Genomic DNA, 19,253 nt, shown 5'->3' on the forward strand with positions numbered 1-19,253 from the left:
ACCTCGTATCACGGCATTAAAGCTTAATAAATAATTAAACGGTATTTTATGACTTTATAGATATGTATAATTTATTGAGGTTGCCAATGGAGCCCGAATCTGATACATTGTTGGTCAGTTGTTGTTTGATCTATTTTTCAGTATTAAATGCAGTATGATATTTGATGTATTTATTTTATGGTCTCGTATGCATGAATCATGGTTTCTTTTATTATGGTTTGTATTATGGTGAACCTGATACTGTGTTGTCTTGTTTGGTGTCAATTACTGGTTTACATGTTTGTGTGTGATTAGATGATTGAGACCAAGAAAAAGGGCGAAAAGGTTATGTGAATTGATAAATGGATAATGTGGACAGCTTGACTAGATATCCTAGGAGATGGTGGACGGACCGGGTCCGTAGGGAACCCTACCGGGAACGTGGTCTCTCATATCGGACGGGGTATGAAGACCTTATGTGTTTTGGCGCCCATACCGGACGGGGTATGGGAACGGCCCGTTTCACCCTCATACTGGACGAAGTATTGAGGTTTATGGTTTTGGCACCCATACCGGACGGGGTATGGGGACAACCCTAGAATCAGGTTATTAATGTTAATGGTTCACATGTAGCGGGGACCCCTTATGGATACCCATGGATACTAGTAAGTTGGTAAAAGAGGAAATTTGTTGTCTGATTATTGAAGTGCAAAAGTATGACATGTGTTCTGTTACAAAGTCAATATGATTTTATGATGGTTATAATGTTATTGTTTTCATATGTTATTTTCATGAATCTCAACGAGGTAAGTGGACAGTAAAGGTTTTTATGTTAATAAATGAGTTTGTTATAAATTATGCTCCATTGGTCGTTTTTGTTTTCTACCGACCTTTACTTATGTGGAAGTGAGATAGTATGATGTCTTTACTGGGGTAGTATAGCTCATTCCTTACTTAACCATTTCAGATCAGGAAGACAGGGTTCTCGAGCCCGTTCCGCAGGAAGACGGCGAGTTAGACGCCTAAAGACTTTATAGTTCTATTTATAATTTTTATTTCGAGTATCTCTTTTAATTAGCTTATTCTTTCATGTTTTGAGTATGTTTTTTGTTATTGTGTAAGGGATGTTAATTAAAATTTTTATTACGCTTCCGCATTTAAGATTTTTAATACATACATCTTCATTTATTTTTCGGGGCCGTTACAGAACGGTCTAGATTCATTTCCTCTTTAAACGCGATTAGACGGTCGAGATCAAACGCGATGAACGGTCTAGATTAACGTGAGACATATATAAATATTTTGCATCATATCGAATCCAAACCCTAGCCGCCAGCCTCCCGCTGGAGAAGAAGAATCAGTCGCCGGAGAAGGGGGCCGACCACCTCCCGCCACCGCGCCAGAGCCACCTCTGATAGTAAAAAGAAGTAAAAATTCTCTTATTCATTTGGAATTTGATTTCGAGCACCCCCATGGCCAATCAGAGCAAAAAGAACAGCGAGTGAGCTGAAAACTACGGGCAAAGCCTGGCGCCACCATCGCGGGCAAAACTTGCAACCTCCTCTGATAAGCCCCTTTCCATTTTTCATTTCGTGCAATTTTTTCACCATTGTGTTCACCGTTCTGTTTTCTACAGGTTAACGAAGAAAAATGTTCAGCTGCAAAAGTGAACAGGTGGAGCCGCTGCACCGAAAAATCCCGCCATCGGTAGGTTTCTATTTTTTGATTTTTTTTTGCCAATCGAGTCTCTCTAACGTGTTTTCTCACACAAATGAGTATAAAATCGGCTGAAACTAACCAAACTGACCGAAAACGGTCAAACTAAGGCAAACCGCCACCGTGTCGGAATCTCGAAATTGACCAAAAAAAGATTTTTAACACCGATTTTAAATTTTTAGGGTATTTTTAAATACGTGAAGCATGTTTTAATCTTCGCAGCAAAATTCAGGAAACCCAAGGACCGCCAATAAGTGCAATAGAAAGTTCGATGTTTCAGACACCGATTCAGGTAAGAATCCCTCACCTTATTCTCTATTATAGAATTGAAGCTTAATAATCGATAATATGGTATTTGTGTAATTTTAAATTTTTTGAAAATAATTACAAGTTACTAATGAAGTCGGAACTGGTTAATTATTTATTTGTCATGTTTAACTAATTGTTGAATTTATAGCTTTAAATACATGATGATATATTGGAATAGTTAAATGATTCAATTGTGCTTACTTGATATATATATTGCTTGTATTGTGTGATTGACCGTTGATTTGTGAAATTAAAAATTAATATACAAACGGAAAATTATTTGGTCATGTGAATTAATGAATGGTAGTCTTACTGGATATTCTGAAAGATGGTGGACATATTAGGTACATAGGGAACCTTACCGTGAACGTTGCCTCATACTGGACGGGGTATCGAGAAATGATATAATTTATGTTCATACCGGACGGAGTATGGGGATGGCTTGATTCACCCTCATACCAGACGGAGTATTGAGGGATGATATTTTTTGCACTAATACCGGGCAGGGTCTGGGGACGGCCGATTAGTTGACAATGTTGGATATTGGTTCACGCGTAGTGGAACATCCTTATGGGCTCCTAGGAATATCAGTAGACAAATGAAAAAGAAAAAGTGATTGTTATTACTTACTTGGAAATGAGATTGAAATGTTATTTGAGTTATTGTCTCTATATCTCGATTTTAAAAATCTCGCAATGGTAAATATATGTAATAAATTGTTTTCTTTATGATAAATGAATTTACTTAAATCAAGAGGTCCATTGATTATTTTTATAATTTTTACCAACCTTCAGTTTCTGTATCAGTGAGTAATGTGATATTCTTACTAGATAGTATAGCTCACTTTTTCATTAACTATTTAAGATCAAGATGACCAAAATCCAGATCCCGATCAACAAGAGGGTTGTGAATAGTTCACCACTCAAACTCCATTCAAAAGCTAGTGAAAGTCGTCCTAAAATGCTCAATTATTTACCTTCTGTTTATTTCTTTAATTTTCGTTTGTTCTTCTAGAAGGGATATTCTCGTAACCCTATTGGGTATTCTAAATTATTGTATAAGGAATGTAAACCCTAAACTCTATTATTTCGTTTTCACATTTAATTTATAATTTTATTTCCTTTTAAATTTTGGGTCTTTACAATATTAACCATTATGAATTCTCAATTTGGTCGGCTCAATGGTCATATCTCCATATCATCATTTATATATGTGATTTAGTTAACACGATCAACTATTCTTTATCTTCTAGAGACTATCACATATATATTAGTATTACCATATCATTAATGACATAGTTTGATAATCCAACGACTAAGAACATATTATATTAAGTCATAAAATATTTTACTTTTATTATTAAGATCTTCATCTTGATGTAAAGTTTCTGAATTTAATCAAATACTTTATCATATAAATTAAATAATAAATTAATAAATATGACAATAAAAATATTATTGTCATATATTAAAATAAATTATCAAATAATAATGTATCCAATATATTATACGAATAATTGGATATTGGACAGAACAATTATATCTTTAACAATATCAACGAAAAAATGACTTGTAGTAATGATTTTTTTCCCCCTATTATCATAGATCATTTTTCTTGTAATGCAAGGATCACATATTACTAAGAATTTGTTAATAGTCCAATATTGATATTCCTCCAAAAAATATATATATATATCATCAAATTTGGTGAATTCATAATTAATTAAAATATAACTTAATTAGTCCATTTTCTACTTTAAATTTCAAATATAACCACTCAAGTAAAATATATATATATATGATAATTGAATAATTTTTATTTTTTTTGAAAATTTTTTTAAAAAATTTAAGTGAAAATTAAAGAAAATATTTTTGAATAAAAGAACAAACTTTTCAACTCATATTTTTTTGGCAAACATCTTGAAATTTATTTCAAAATCATGAATCATAATAAACCTATCTAACTAAATTAATTAGATTTTTGGTGCCATTGTATTACAATTTTTATGATTTGTAGGTTTTTTTTTTTTTTTCCAAACTTTAAAATAAAATAGATGTGACTTTATATTTTCCGTTATTATATGTAAATAAGGCATTATTATTGTTCTCAAGAACAATCAATAATTTAAATTTGCTAGCAATTTGTATGAATTATAATATTTGTATGTTTTAGTTTAATTAACAAACTAAAAGAAATCACAGTAGACATTTTGAAATAAAGATGAGTTAGTTTATTTTTGAAATGGTTAAATGAGATTAAATACGCCAGATGTTTGCCGGCCTTTTTTTTTTTCCATGTAGGGCCAAATGAAAATTATGGTAATTTTTTATTTTCCTTTTTTGACCCAAATTTAAGATATATCCATATATACAGATATATGTCCATTTATGGAGATACATGTCCATTTATACTTCTTAGTACATGCATCTGTACATATATATATATATATATATATGTATGTGTTTGTGTGTGCTTGTGTATCCCTGCACCTGTATTTCCTCTCCCTCTGACGCATATATACATACAGGACAGATATGCATATGGGTAAAGATATGGTTTTGGTTATTTTATGGGTGTGGATTATTATTCAGTTTGCACTCAACAGGGCTGCTCCTCAGACAGCTCTCGTCACGGAGCTTCCTGGTTTTAATGGCACTTTTCCATCGAAACATTATGCCGGGTGTGTATGTCTGGTGTGTGTGTGTGTATATATATATATATATTTTTTTTTTTTTTTAATTTTTTATCTTTATATAGTAGATCAGTTTAGTAATTATATTTACTTTATTTTTATTTTATTTACAAAGGTATATAAGGATTGGAGATGGTGATCTGGATAATTTATTTTACTACTTTATTGTATCGGAGAGAAATCCTTCAAAAGATCCTGTTGTTTTATGGCTCAATGGTGGACCTGGCTGTTCTAGCTTCGATGGATTTATTTATGAACATGGTAAATATATTATTATTATTATTAATTATTTATTATTTATTATTTATTAATTTTATTATTATTATTATTACGAGTTGCAGGTCCATTCAATTTTCAGGCAAATAAGGAAGAAGGTAAGCTGCCAACTTTGCATCTCAACCCTTATAGTTGGTCCAAGGTAATCCATTTTTTTAATCCAAGCTTTAAGCACTTTTAAATATATTGTTATATTATCATACTTTAAAACATATACCAGCATGATCGGTATAATATAAATAATATTGAGTACGACTGAATATATATGTGTATGTGTTTTCATCTATAAAAACATTTTTGTATTGAAATTAATTTGTGCAGGTCTCGAACATTATATATTTGGATTCTCCTACTGGTGTTGGCTTCTCATACTCCAAGAATACGACTGAATATATAACTGGCGACCTTAAAACTGCAAATCATACACACCAATTCCTTCTCAAGGTAATTACCATTTTAACATTATATTTGGTTCAAAATTTATTATATTTTTATTCCAGTCTTTAAGTTTTAATTATTTAGCATGTAAAAATTATTAGAACTTTATAAATTTTAAATGTATAACTAAACATATGATATTATCATCTTTAAATTTTTTTTGAATAGAACTAAATTTTTATTTGTTTAAAGAAACAGACCACATAAATTAAAGATGAAATTAGTTTGTAAGTTACGTTCAAATTTCTCTGTCATTTATACTCTATTCCAGTTCTTATTTGATGAATTAAAATTTGAATCAAACTCGTTTATATACGCAGTGGTTCGAGCAATATCCCGAGTTCCAGTTAAATCCATTTTATGTAACAGGAGAGTCGTATGCTGGAGTTTATGTGCCAACTCTTGCTGCTGAAATAGTGAAAGGTATTCGTACGTCTTTATAGCGCATGGGTTCATGAAAATCTCTCTAAGTTTTTTAAAAATTTGCTCCTATTAATGGGTTCATAAAAATGTCTACAATTTGATATAGCTAGTGAAATTCAATTGGATTTGAATTTGGAAGCATTGAGTTATTATATATATATATATATATATATATATATATTCTCTAACAAATTTCTCTCTCTCTCTCTCTCTCTATATATATATATACATCTATCTATATATATATACATATGTGAATATATTGCAGGAATCCATGCCAGCGTAAAACCTGTTATTAATTTGAAGGTAAGGGAATGTTTCATAATCATGTAATGAATGAAATTGACATCTTCAAGTAAAAAATATATATACATATATATATTGAGATGGAATTGAATTAATTGTTTGGAGTTGGTGTAGGGATACATGATAGGAAATGGTGTGACAGACGAGAAATTTGATGGCAATGCACTTGTCCCCTTTGTCCATGGGATGGGCCTCATCTCCGATACCTTATATGAGGTGTTTGTGTGTATATATATATATATATTATAAAAATATTGTTCATTAATACAATTAAAATTTTAGCTTAAAGCTCATACTTTATTATGTATTAAACACTTTGCAGATTTTTTATTTTAAAATTTAAAAAAACAAGTTATGAAATAAATATATTTACCAAACCACATTAAAATTTTTATTTTACATGATTGTGTGCATAATGAAAATTTATTTTCACAACGATAATCTTGTAGGAAGTAAAAGCAGCTTGTGGAGGATACTATTATCGGCCTATAAACAGGAGTTGCAGTGATAAGATGATGGAAGTTTACGGAGTAAGGAATATAATTGATATTTCATGTATAAATATATTGATATGTATAAAATTGTTATATATATATATATATATATGTATATAATATATACATGTATGTATGTATGTAATGGCAGCTTATTGACGACTTGAACATTTATGACATCCTTGAGCCCTGCTATCATAGTCCAAGTGAAAATACAAACACAAAACTTCCATCGAGTTTTAGAGAATTGGGAGTCACTAATAAGTCTCTCGCTGTCCGGAAAAGAATATTCGGTCGGGCTTGGCCTTTCTTCGCCCCAGTAAGACCGGGGATCGTTCCCATGTGGCCTCATATTGCCAAAGGCCAAAACACTTACGTACCTTGTACTGTAAGTAATAATTGATTAGATAGATAGATATATATATGTATCTACATACATACGTATTCTTTTAATTTTTTGCAAATGAAAGAATGAAATTTTACTTTTGCCAATATATATGAATATTATTGATCAGTTTCTGCACGCAATGCTAGGATGATGAAGTTGCAACTTCATGGCTGAACAATGAACGAGTAAGAAAAGCAATCCATGTAGAGATCAAGGTAACTAGTATTGGCCATATACTTACTACCCATAAGTCATATTGCTTATATATGTATGTATGTATGTATCGCATGTACAGATAATAGAAGTCACTAATACTACTTGGCTTATTTTGATTTACTATAAAAACAGGATAGCTGGGAATTATGTAGTGATAACATCGTTTACGATCATAATGCTGGAAGTATGCTGAGCTACCACAAAAACTTAACTATGCAGGGATATAGAGCCCTTATATACAGGTATAATATAATACGTTTTCCATCATTGTTAAATATTTATGATGGGAAACTAAGCATTCAGCATCTCATATGTTTCTTTACTTATAAAAAGATATCAGTTCACCTTGCGAAATAATTATTAAAGATTTCACAGACAAGTAGGGAAAAATTCTCTGCCCTATGTTAATTAAAGTTGTTGGAAAAAATAATACTTTATACTAGTTTAATTATATTTTTGTGTGTGTGTATAAGATAAGTAGAGAATAATAAAATACAATTTTTTATTTCATAAAATGTTATACAAGATTTTTAAGTAGAGTTCAAATTGTTTGTATAATTTAAATGACAGTGGAGACCATGACATGTGTGTACCCTTCACTGGAAGTGAAGCATGGACTAAATCAATGGGGTATAAAATAGTAGAAGAATGGAGGCCATGGCTTGTTAACCAACAAGTAGCCGGGTATTTATTCCATAAACTATATTTTTGGATCTTCTCATTATAAATATATTATATATATATATATATATATTTTTTTTTTTTTCTGGTAGTACCCATATATAAAAGCATTAACATTATATTTTCAAAATTAAGACGTTTAATGCTGCCTTTTGAATTTGATATTGTAACATCCCGTATAATTTAACGTTTAAATTTTGATTGCAGGTATCTTGAAGCATATGATAGAAACCTGACCTTCCTCACTATCAAGGTTTGGTCTCTACATAATATAATTTATTTTACTACTTAATTTTCTTGTTATATTAAAAAAAAAAACATATTATTTATATCTTTCTCATTCTATGTAATTAACTTGTAATTCAAGATGACCAAAATATTTGGTTTTTTTTTAATGAAGTTGTATTTGTAGCCAACTAGCACTTTATATTTTGAAACATATAAAATATATATATATATATATATATAATCATAATCTTTTAATTGTGATTTTCTCATGTGTATGGCACAGGGAGCAGGACATACAGTACCTGAGTACAAGCCACGAGAAGCATTGGCTTTCTACAGTTGTTGGTTGGATGAAACTAAGTTTTGATTGATCAATGAGAATTTATATTAGGCAAATGTTCATAAACATTGATCGAATAAGACTTCATTTTAAAGCTATTATGTATTTTACTATGAATAATTTCTTTCTTGGATGAATAATATTATCTCCAATTAAAGTATAAGGAACATAATGTTAGCAGTGGTTTTGAAGATGAGAATTATAAATTTTCATATTATGCCTAACATGTTTATAATAGTAGATTTGGTATAATAATGACATAAAATATATATATTTCGTAACATACCGCGCAAAGCAAATTTATTATTCACATTTAACAAATGGTCTTTAGATTATGCAATCACAATATAATAAGACATAATTTGAATTAAATCAAGTCCATGATATTCATAGTTATAGCATCAATCTTATGTCAATATTATTGAATTCTTATTCAAATAAATTAATGTTTATTATGTTATATATGAGTTATTGATTTATCTCATCATCATAGTCAATTAATACCATAGTAAATTTTATTGGTGTTTTTGTTAAAAATATGTAGAAATTATAATTTATTTTATTTATTAGTTTGAATTCAAACAAAGTTTTATCTTTAATTAGATTTAACTCATGTTTATTTTTTAAAAATCATGTAATTAGTGGAACTTTATCTTTTAGAAAATTTGATTTATATTTATTTTTTAGATAGTGATAGATTATTTTAAACAAAAATTGACTTAGATATAAACTTATTTAAAAATATTTTAAATTGTTAATTTTAGAGTAAGTGAAATTAATGAAAATTTAAATTTTATTCATCCTAAAAAAAACCCAACAAATAGTATCAGAGCTCTTCTTGATTATAGGTATGTGAGATTTCACCTCTTATTTTCACAGAAGAAAATTATTAATTACGAGCTGTGAAAATACAAACATATATATAATTTTTTGATTTGTGAAATGTGATATATATAAAAAAAAATTGCAAGTTGAAGAATGAACAAACAAATGTTGTTGAAGAAAAATAATCTTTTTTAAAAGAAATTGAAAAGAAGTACTTCAATAATCGGATGTTGGTAAGAAATGCATCAACAATTGAAGATCAGTACTTCAAAATATGAAGATTAAATAAAAAATATTGGAGAAAAGTACGCTAATAAAACAAATTTAGTAATTATAATTTTTAAATTAAGAGAAAGTATTGAAAATTAATGCATAAATTATAATTTATTTTATTTATTAGTTTGAAAATTCAAATAAAATTTTATCTTTAATTAAATTTAACTCAAATTTATTTTTTTAAAATCATGTAATAGTGAATATTTATCTTTTAACAGATTTAGTTTACTTTCATCTTTTAGATAATAATAGATTACTTTTAAAAATTTTGATTTAGAAGTAAATATATTTAAATTGTTAATTTTGGAGTTAATGAAACCAATAAAAATTTAATCTTTCTTCACCTAAAAAAATTTCTTAACAGTTTTTTAAATGAATAATTTCACTAGACTAACTACATTATTAGACTAACTCTATTATTAAATTTATATAATACTATTAAACTCTCAATCAATGAACAATTAAATGTCATTCCTTGAGGACAAAAAATTTATTGGGCCCTAACAAGTATTAGATACAATGTAGCACTTGATCCCTGATGAATTGCCGCGCTATATGATGTAAGCTATATAATCACCAAAGTACTAGCTAACTTACTTCAACCTCACCTAGACAAGATCATTCCCCCTAGCAATATGCATTTGTTAAGAGCAAAAATATCCACGATATCATCACCTTAATAACCAAAATTTATTCCATTGCATGGAAAAGACCAGAGGAAAGATGGGCTGGTTTGCTCTCCCATGTGACATGAGTAAAGCTTTTTATAAAATTGAATGGAATTTCCTAACTATGGAAATCAAACAAATAAGCTTCTCCCCCAAAGTCATACAACTATACCACTATGAAAATTAAAAAATACAACTAGATTAACCATAAGATATCAAATTGAATTTTACCATAAAATAAATTATAAGATAACTACTAAGCAACTCATGCTAAAAGTTGAAATGCATTCATTAACATTTAAGATTGAACGACGAGACTAACCCACGATTGGCTTAATAGTGACACTTCCATCCTTTTTTATTATGAGGAAGTAAGTTCAAGTAATGAGTTATATATTTCATGTGTTTTTATTAGAAGGTTGTGCTACATGTATCATCATTTTAAATTTGTATTGTTATTAAGGTTCATATGTTGTCTAATATTCGTAAGTGCATAAATTTTTATTAAAAAATAAAATAACAACTAAAAATAAAATTATTACATTATGTTATTATTTCTTACCCCCATGATTAGCTTAGGGACATATTATTAAGATTCATGCTCAATTATTAAAAAGTATTAATCCAAATATAACATTTTTATTGTAGGTTATGTTCTCTACCATGGTCTGAGAAAATAAATAAATAAATAATCTCAATCTTGCAGTAACTTATAAAAAGATACCCAAATATTTTTTAAGGAAAATAATTTTTTTGGATGTGTTAAAGAAAATTTTATTCATTAAACATTTCTTAAGAAATGCTTTTAATATAAAGGTCCTATTAAATTAATTATGTTATAAAATAAATAATAAATGGTGAAATTATAGAAAAAAATTATCTAATAACAAAACGTTAGTTATTATATTTTTTTTCTAAAATTATTTTGAAATATATTATTTATTTTATTTAATATAACTATTAATTTTGAATTATTATTATCAATTTTTAAAATAAATTTGCTTTTAAAATCTATAGCAACGATAATAAATTAATTATTATATTTATTTTAAAAATATTCAATTCATTATTTAATGAAACTTGAAGTAGTAGTATTATCCACCTAGTACAACGCAAACTAATTCTTAAAAACATATATTTCCATCTTTTAATTTCATACTTATTTTTTAATTCTCAATTGTACTTACAACAAGAATTAGAATGAGCAAACACTAAATAGAGCGGACCAATTAACTTGATCATGATCAACTCAGGCACATATTTTGTAACACCCAAATAAAAATAAAAATTTTTTATTTTATTTTTTTATTTATTTGTTTAATTTTTTATTTAATTTAATTTAATAAAAATAAAAATAATAATAGTGATAAAATTGGGTAAAAATATTATTTGGATTTAATTGAAATTGATTTTAGGAAAAACGGGTGAAAATTTGGATTCTGAGGGTGTTTTTGAAAAGAAAATCGAAAACCGGGGGTCAAAACGTAATTTAAAAAAGTTGTGCCACGTCAGCGGCCCGGTCAGCAGCCCCGGCCAACCAGGACGCGCCGCGTGGCAGGGCAACGTTGACCAGGGAACGGGCCACGTGGGCGATCCGCGTGCGCGTGATCGGACGGCCCAGATCTGTTCCCGCGCACACGGACGGCCCAGATTTAATCCCAATTAAATCGCGATCGAACGGTCCAGATTTAATCTTGATGGACGGTTGAGATTAAAAGGCAAAAGGTATAAATAACCCCACCCACACCTGACCACAAAAACCCTAGCCGCCAGTGCCTCGCCGGAGAAGAAGAACCAGACGCCGAAGGAGCCGGTCGCCGCCACCCGCCGCCGCACCGGGGAAGTTTCTGACCGCCGATTGAGGTAAATGTTTTCCTCCCTGCTTGTTTTTCGATGCTGAGTTCGCCTATGGCCAAACCGGAGCCAAACCACCGGCCAAATGGCCGGAAAAACCTAACCGAAGCCCAGCGGCGCCGCCGCGCCCCTCCTCGATTTTTGCTTCCGATGAGGCCCTTCCCGGCCTCCGTTTGATGCAAATTTTATACCACTGTGATCACCGTTCTTTTCTCTACAGGTTGATCGGAGCCAAACATCAAAATGCGACTCACGCCGGAGGAGTCGTCGCACCCGAGAGCACCGCTGCTGGTAAGTTTCGGTTTTTCGTGATTTTTTGGCCCATCGAGGGCCCTAGGGTTGTTTTATCGCAGGGACCGATGCAAGTGTGGCCGAATTCTGCCGAAAACGACCAACCCGAGATGAATCGCCGCCGCAAGCGGCGGCGCCGTCGGGAGCACGGCGGAGCCGCCGTGCCGGATTTGCGATATTGGCAGAAAGGAGCCCTATGTTTGATTTGAGATTTTTTTGGGACACGTGCAGGTACCGGTAGTGCGTTTCAGTTTTTCGAGAAAAATTCAGGAAAATTAGGGACAGCCTGTAGGCGCACTGTAGAGCCGTATTCAGACCCCGAAACAAGTAAGGACCCCTCACCCTGTTTCCTATCACGGTATTAAAGCTAAATAAATAATTAAACTGTACTGTGTGACTTTATAAACGTATAATTGATTAAGGTTGCCAATGGAGCCCGAGTCTGATACAGTGTTGGTCTGTTATTGTTTGATTTAATTTCCAGTATTAAATGCAGCATGATGTTTGATGTAATTATGTTATGGTCTCGCATGCATGAACTATGGTTCCTTTTATTATGGTTGATATTATGATTAACCCGGTACTGTGTTGTCTTATTTGGTGTCAATTACTGGTTTACATGTTTTGTATGATTGGATGATTGAGATTAAGGAAAAAGGCAAAAAGGTTATGTGAATTGATAAGTGAAAAATATGGACAGCCTGACTAGGTATCCTGGGAAATGGTGGACGGACCGGGTCCGTAGGGAACCCTACCGGGAACGTGGTCTCTCATATCGGACGGGGTATGGAGACCTTATGTGTTTTGGCGCCCATACCGGACAGGGTATGGGGACGACTCATTTCACCCTCATACCGGACGGGGTATTTAGGCTCATGATTTTGGCGCCCATACCGGATGGGGTATGGGGACGGCCCTGGAATTAGGTTGTAAATGTTAATGGTTCACGTGTAGAGGGGACCCCCTATGGATCCCCAGGGATACTAGTAGGCTGGTAAAAGAAGAAATCTGTTTCCTGATTATTGAAATGTAAATGTGTGATATATGTTGTGTTATAAAGTGTATATGATTTCATGATATTGTAAAGTTATTATTTTCAGATGTTGTTTTCATGAATCTTACTGAGGTAAGTGGACAGTAAAAGATTTTATTATTGATAAAAGAACTTGTTATAAATTATGCTCCATTGGTCATTTTGTTTTATGCCCACCTTTACTTCCGTGGGGGTGAGATAGTGTGATGTCTTTACTGGGCTGGTGTAGCTCATTCCTTATTTAACTATTTCAGATCAGGAAGACATTGTTCCCGAGCCCGTTCCGCAGGAAGACGGCGAAGGGAACGCTTAAAGACTCCATAGCTATATTTATAGTTCTTATTTCGAGTATCTCTTTTAGTTAGTTTGTTCTTTCATGTTTTGAGTACGTTTTAGTTATTGTGGAAGGGATGCTAATCAAAATTTTTATTACGCTTCCGCATTCGACATTTTTAATACATATATATTTCATTTAAATTTCCGGGGCCGTTACATATTTGATTATTTTTCATGAAAATTATGGTGGACACAAAGCAAAAAAGCAACATAGAAAAAAGTTAAAAGGTATTATTAGTAAGGGTATAATCGACATTTCATGCCAAAAATTAAAAGGCATGATTAAAATTTATAAAAGAAAAAATAAATAAAGGAAATTTAACTAAAAAATGGGGAACACATAATTAAAATATTTTCCATAAAGCTAGAAATAAAATAAAAATTTATTTATTTTAATTAAGAATTTCACTAAAATTCACGCAATATTATTTTAGTGTAATAAAAGAAACGAATTACTTTATAAAAGAGAATATTCTGCCTTTATTCTTATCCGGAAGGATGGGAGGTTCAAACAAACGGCGTCAAACGTGGGAAAGTCAATGGTTTACTCGACGGACTGAGACGGTACCGTTTGGTACAGTTTCGCGTACTCGGGGTAGGTGCGGACAAACGAACGCCGTCACGAGGTGTTAACTGTTAAATTAAGAGATCAACAACCCCTGTCCCTCTCCGTCCGTCCGTCCCTCCCTCCCTCCCCCTCTCTATAAATTGAAGTTTTCCCATTCCCAGCTAAAAACCAAATCATACCTGCCAGTTTTCTCTTTCTCTGTATCTGTGCAAGAGGAATCTCTTTTGTATGGCCGCCAACCTCAAGAGTCTTCCCGGGATCGGCAGCTTGGGGAAGCGAGTTGTCAACCAGATCTGGACCGCTAACTCGCCCGATTCCACTCATTTCTTCACGCTCTCTGCCATCACTTCTTTCACCATAAGGTATCTATCTCATCTTTCTTTACTTTCCTCCTAACATATGATATCTGATAGTTTCTTTAGCTACGCTTTCACTTCACGCAACTGGAGTCTGGCTCATCACTAATTTCTTTCTTGTTAAGTTTACTTCGATCTTCCCTCTTTTGCGTTCAGTAAAGTATGAGCTGATTATCTTTGAAATTTTGATTAGATCGTGTTCTTGTTGAGGAAAATTCATGAGCTGATAACTCTGCCATTTTAGGATTTCTCACTTTTTTTTGTCCGTGTTCAGTGAACTTGTCTATACTCAATAATAGTTTTGTCTGCTTGGTTGATTAAAGAATAAGAAAGAGGATACGTATCTGATTTTCTAATATAAAATGTCGCTTATGCTTTAACAATATTTTTCAATCTTAGATTTATTTTAACAAATGTAATTTTGAAATCTTTATTTCTTTATCTATTTTTTTTCGCATTTTTGTAAAAAATAAAAAGAATACACCGACCTGCCGACCATCTCTACGAAACTTATATGCAAAGTAATTTCAGAAACCTTTCGAAAAGGACGGTTTTATGTAAAAGATGATAAGAGTGTCGTGAAATTCTAACAGTTTGTTTGTTGGACAGAACGAGAGCTGAATAATCATATCGTTTAATACCTACTATGTCAGTAATAGCGAGCCATTACATTTTCTAATTCATGGAATAGATATATTTTTCTTAAATTATTGGGAATTCTTTAAAAGGAGTAATGTTTGTTTGGTGTGGTAGATATATAGGAAACGATAAAGGGATATTAGTTCTTCTTACTCTACTCTGCCGATATTGTCTTATTCGTTCTGTGGTAAATAAGGTTAACTTTTTGTTGATAAGTTAAGTTCTAATCAAGCGTCGATAAGTTAAGTTTTATTTTTCAATTGATTTTACTAATTCCTAATCTTCATCGATACCATCGGCCATGTTTATTTGCAACTATTGCTGGTTGTCCTCAATTTTTGTCATCCATGCGGTTATTGCCTGACTGCCGTTGAAGCCAGTTTGCTGGTGATGCTTACCAGCGATAATGGCATGAGTCCCCATTTAGGGATAGGCTGAATCATGATGGGGAAGTTTTTACTTTTAACTTTTACTGCAAGATCCAAAAGCTATTTGCTGTTGCGTTAAAAGGTATCAGAATGTTTGAGAGATTTTTTTGACTCTAGAGAAGATTAAAGAAAGTTGATGAGGATTAATTAATTTTAATCCTCAATTACCTACCTTCCAAATTGGGGTCTAGAATAGTTTCATTATTCTTTGTTCATTTACTGTTATTTAACTACCTATTTTATCATCAGTTATAACATATATATATATATATATACATATTTTTTGGATATCTAATAACGTTTATATCATATTTCGCATATTTCTACTTTATAATTTTTTTTTCAGTTTGCCTTTACATTTTAGATAGTAAGTAACTCTCAAGCCAGGATATGTGATAATCGTTTTACTCTATTTAGATTTTTACTTTCAAAGTTTCCATTTTATATTCTATTATAAACTCCTCCATATTTTTATCTCAAAAAAAAAAAATTATATGATAAACTCCTTAACATAAGCCCATGTTTGGTAGCTGAATAAGATGGGTAGTTTATTTCAAAATTTAATTTATGAGCAAATGACTGTTTTAGTCGTTGAACACTTGAACTACTTTTTATATTACAACTAGGTCCTAAATTTTTTTTATTACAACTTAAGAAGATTATATCCTCAACTCATAATTAAGAAAGATACAGAATAAAAAGTAATAATTGAAATAAAAATATTATTTAATATTTATCTTTCTGATGTGTATGAAATAAAAATAAATAAATGTTAAGCAAAATATATATTGGCAATTTTAAAAATACAATTATCTTTCTTTTGGTCATTTTAACATAATTAATTGCTTATAAGCTATATTTTTTACTGAATACATAAACAAACTAATACAGTTTGTAAGTCAAACACTTAAATGACTTCATAAAAAGATTGCATCAATTTTCTAGGCTCTAAAAGAGTTTATATTTATAAGTTGTACAGTTTATAAATTATTATATAATAACTAAAGCTAAACATTCCCTAATGACAACTCTATATCACCTCATTAATTTATATTTTTATATAAAATAATTTCTCGTAAGTTTATACTGAATTTGGTTGTTAGAATATTGATGATGCCTAAAATAGTAATGTAATACAAAAAAGTATACACCTCATTGGTTGTGAAGGAGAATAGAGTACCTATAGCAAACTCTATAAATACATATATATATATATATTAAAGATGGGGTTTGAATTGGAAAGAAAAGGGAAGATTTTGAAAATGTCTTCTATCCTTTTCCTTTTGAAAGTATGTCGTTTATCCTAAGATGTACGATAAGAGGTAAGGTGTATGATAAACGACATCTTTTTCATTCAAAAGTATGTATTTATATATAGCAAACCCCATTGTATCTCTCTTGAATATAAATGAGTAGTATTGTATGATAAATGTATCAGTATTTTAGAAGTGTCTTTTATTTTTTTTTTCCTTTAGAAAGTATGTATTTATTATTAAGAGATAAGGTGTTAGTCACTTACCAAAAGATCTTCAGTCCTCTTAAAAGGGTTATTCTGGTAATCGGCATCAGATTCTATATGTATATATTTTTTTCTGTCCTTTGCTTTTACTGCCCCTTTATTCTCCATGTCTGTTGACTTTTCTCTTGTACCTATATGCTTAAACATTAAAAGGGAATATTTGGGAATAAGGTGATTCCAGTATTATGGACTTAATTTTTTTTGTGTTTAACTTTTCTCTCTTTCTATACCCTATTCTATTGATCGTTCGGATATTTTCTTTAACTAAATTTCAGTATTACTTTCGGAGTTGTAATGGTGCATATTCCATTGTTAACGAGTATTGTTTGAGGATTAATTTGACTCATAATAAAATAGTTTCTTGATCACAGCAAAACTAGTATCGTAACAGGATTGTTTGTAATTTAGCCTCTCTTAACTAAAATTGTTTAGAATTTTTCTCCGTCTCCGTACTCATTTCACTTGCAGCATCGATATTTCTGGAAACTGCGGAATGTTTTTGTTAAGCTTGATATTGTGAATAATTAGGGGCATTAATAAATGGGTTATGTGCAGCAGGAGTGCACACTCGTCTGTTTATGATAAGAACCTGGATGATCAGGTGCACTCAAGTGTGGTACCTGACGATGTGATACCACCTCAATCTGACAAATACTGGGCCCCAGATCCACAGACTGGAGTGTTTGGACCTGCCTCTGATCACAAAGCAGCTGCAGCCAATTCCTCCTCTGCCAAAGGCAGTCAGGGGTCAGTGTTGGAGGAGAAGGCTTGGTTCCGCCCCACTAGTCTTGAAGACACTGAGAAACCTCATTCTCACTGATTGCAGTCTTACCGAAGTAAGCCTGTACATATATCTACATATATGAATAAATATATGTATCCTGTAAAAATAAGAACGCCATAGACAGGGTGGGACTCCGATGCAAACTTTCGTAACTGGTTGCATGGTAATATTGTGTGTTTGCTATGAAATATTTGGTTGCTAATATGGAATTGCTATCGTGGCTATGATAGATGGTATGTGTGTTCTTATACCCCTCCAAAACATTTACTGATATATATATATATATATATGTTGTGACGAACAGTCACCCCGTGGGCAACAATGTTCGCTACAGAATAATAGAAAGTGCAATTAAAGTAAATACGGAATAAATTCATTCCTTACAAATATAGTAGTGTCTGCTGAGGCACCAATTGATCTAGTTAATCCTATAAAATACAGAACACTAGCCTCATAAATCAAGACACTTTCATTATGGTCAATTTTTATTGATCTTGAAACGGATTCAACGAGCTTCTGGGACTAAACTTGTTTCATTATCATTTGGTAGAGGAATGGATTGGGATGAGTTTTATAAAACTCAATAAGGAAAGCAATATTAAATTTATGCAAATGATGGTTTAAAAATTATTAATGCAATCAGTGAAAATATAGGAATCATCATTTTAAAATAGCAATATACCTATCAACGAAGGGTAGAAGGAATCCCCAACTATCATTATGAATGGGAAATAAATCCCCAACTATCATTATAAATGGGAAATCAATCAATCAGAATTCAGTAACAGAACAATAACAAAAATCTATGAGTACAACAATACTTCGCCATAGTGACCTTAACAGTTCAATCACAAACTAAATTCCTATCAAAGTCAAAGTGGGATATCAGTATAGTGTCAAGTTCATAAGGTATAATTCACCAGCGGTCAATAAACAATAGGAGTACAATACCCCTCCATGATAACAGGTAAATGAATTTACAGACTCTTTGTTGATTAAGTTTTATCGACTAACACTTCAATTTACTCTAAAATTTATCTTAAGAGTCTATCTCAAAACCTATTACCCATTATTTGTCCAATAATCCCTAAAATTTCTCTTAAGTGTATTATTCCGTCACATACAAAATTTTTATTTATTTATTTATTTTTCTTTTTACCCTTTATTCATATAATAGTTATTTAGCCAAT

General features: G+C 31.3%; 2 protein-coding genes across 3 annotated transcripts; both read left to right on the forward strand.

The window, feature by feature from the left end:
* The first annotated feature begins 4,544 nt into the window (after window positions 1-4,544).
* LOC110816334 (serine carboxypeptidase-like 20) lies at window positions 4,545-8,513 on the forward strand. Its single transcript, XM_088210601.1, has 14 exons — window positions 4,545-4,684; window positions 4,812-4,957; window positions 5,038-5,114; window positions 5,294-5,416; window positions 5,731-5,833; window positions 6,102-6,139; window positions 6,254-6,355; window positions 6,589-6,669; window positions 6,785-7,021; window positions 7,168-7,236; window positions 7,370-7,479; window positions 7,808-7,921; window positions 8,126-8,171; window positions 8,430-8,513. The coding sequence occupies exons 1-14, from the start codon at window positions 4,545-4,547 to the stop codon at window positions 8,511-8,513; spliced, it is 1,470 nt and encodes a 489-aa protein (XP_088066727.1).
* A 5,926-nt stretch (window positions 8,514-14,439) lies between these two features.
* On the forward strand, window positions 14,440-18,292 carry LOC110816372 (late embryogenesis abundant protein At5g17165-like). Of its 2 annotated transcripts, none has more exons than XM_022044529.2 (2): window positions 14,440-14,699; window positions 17,838-18,292. In XM_022044529.2, exons 1-2 carry the CDS (start codon window positions 14,566-14,568, stop codon window positions 18,097-18,099), a joined length of 396 nt encoding a protein of 131 aa, XP_021900221.1. In that variant the 5' UTR covers window positions 14,440-14,565; the 3' UTR covers window positions 18,100-18,292. The 2 variants fall into 2 exon arrangements, with proteins under 2 accessions (XP_021900221.1, XP_021900220.1); XM_022044528.2 differs by having other exon boundaries at window positions 14,442-14,699; window positions 17,835-18,292.
* The last annotated feature ends 961 nt before the right edge of the window (window positions 18,293-19,253 follow it).

The sequence above is a fragment of the Carica papaya genome, chromosome 1, assembly GCF_054855325.1.
Source record: "Carica papaya isolate Zhongbai chromosome 1, ASM5485532v1, whole genome shotgun sequence".
Classification (NCBI taxonomy): Eukaryota; Viridiplantae; Streptophyta; class Magnoliopsida; order Brassicales; family Caricaceae; genus Carica; species Carica papaya.

Excerpts from the sequence above, each read along its gene's own strand:
- LOC110816334 (XM_088210601.1), top strand. The coding sequence starts at position 4,545 with ATGGGTAAAGATATGGTTTTGGTTATTTTATGGGTGTGGATTATTATT. Across the intron at positions 4,958-5,037 it reads TGGATTTATTTATGAACATG|GTCCATTCAATTTTCAGGCA; the intron begins GTAAATATATTA and ends TACGAGTTGCAG. Across the intron at positions 5,834-6,101 it reads TGCTGCTGAAATAGTGAAAG|GAATCCATGCCAGCGTAAAA; the intron begins GTATTCGTACGT and ends AATATATTGCAG.
- LOC110816372 (XM_022044528.2), top strand. The coding sequence starts at position 14,566 with ATGGCCGCCAACCTCAAGAGTCTTCCCGGGATCGGCAGCTTGGGGAAG. Across the intron at positions 14,700-17,834 it reads ATCACTTCTTTCACCATAAG|CAGGAGTGCACACTCGTCTG; the intron begins GTATCTATCTCA and ends GGTTATGTGCAG.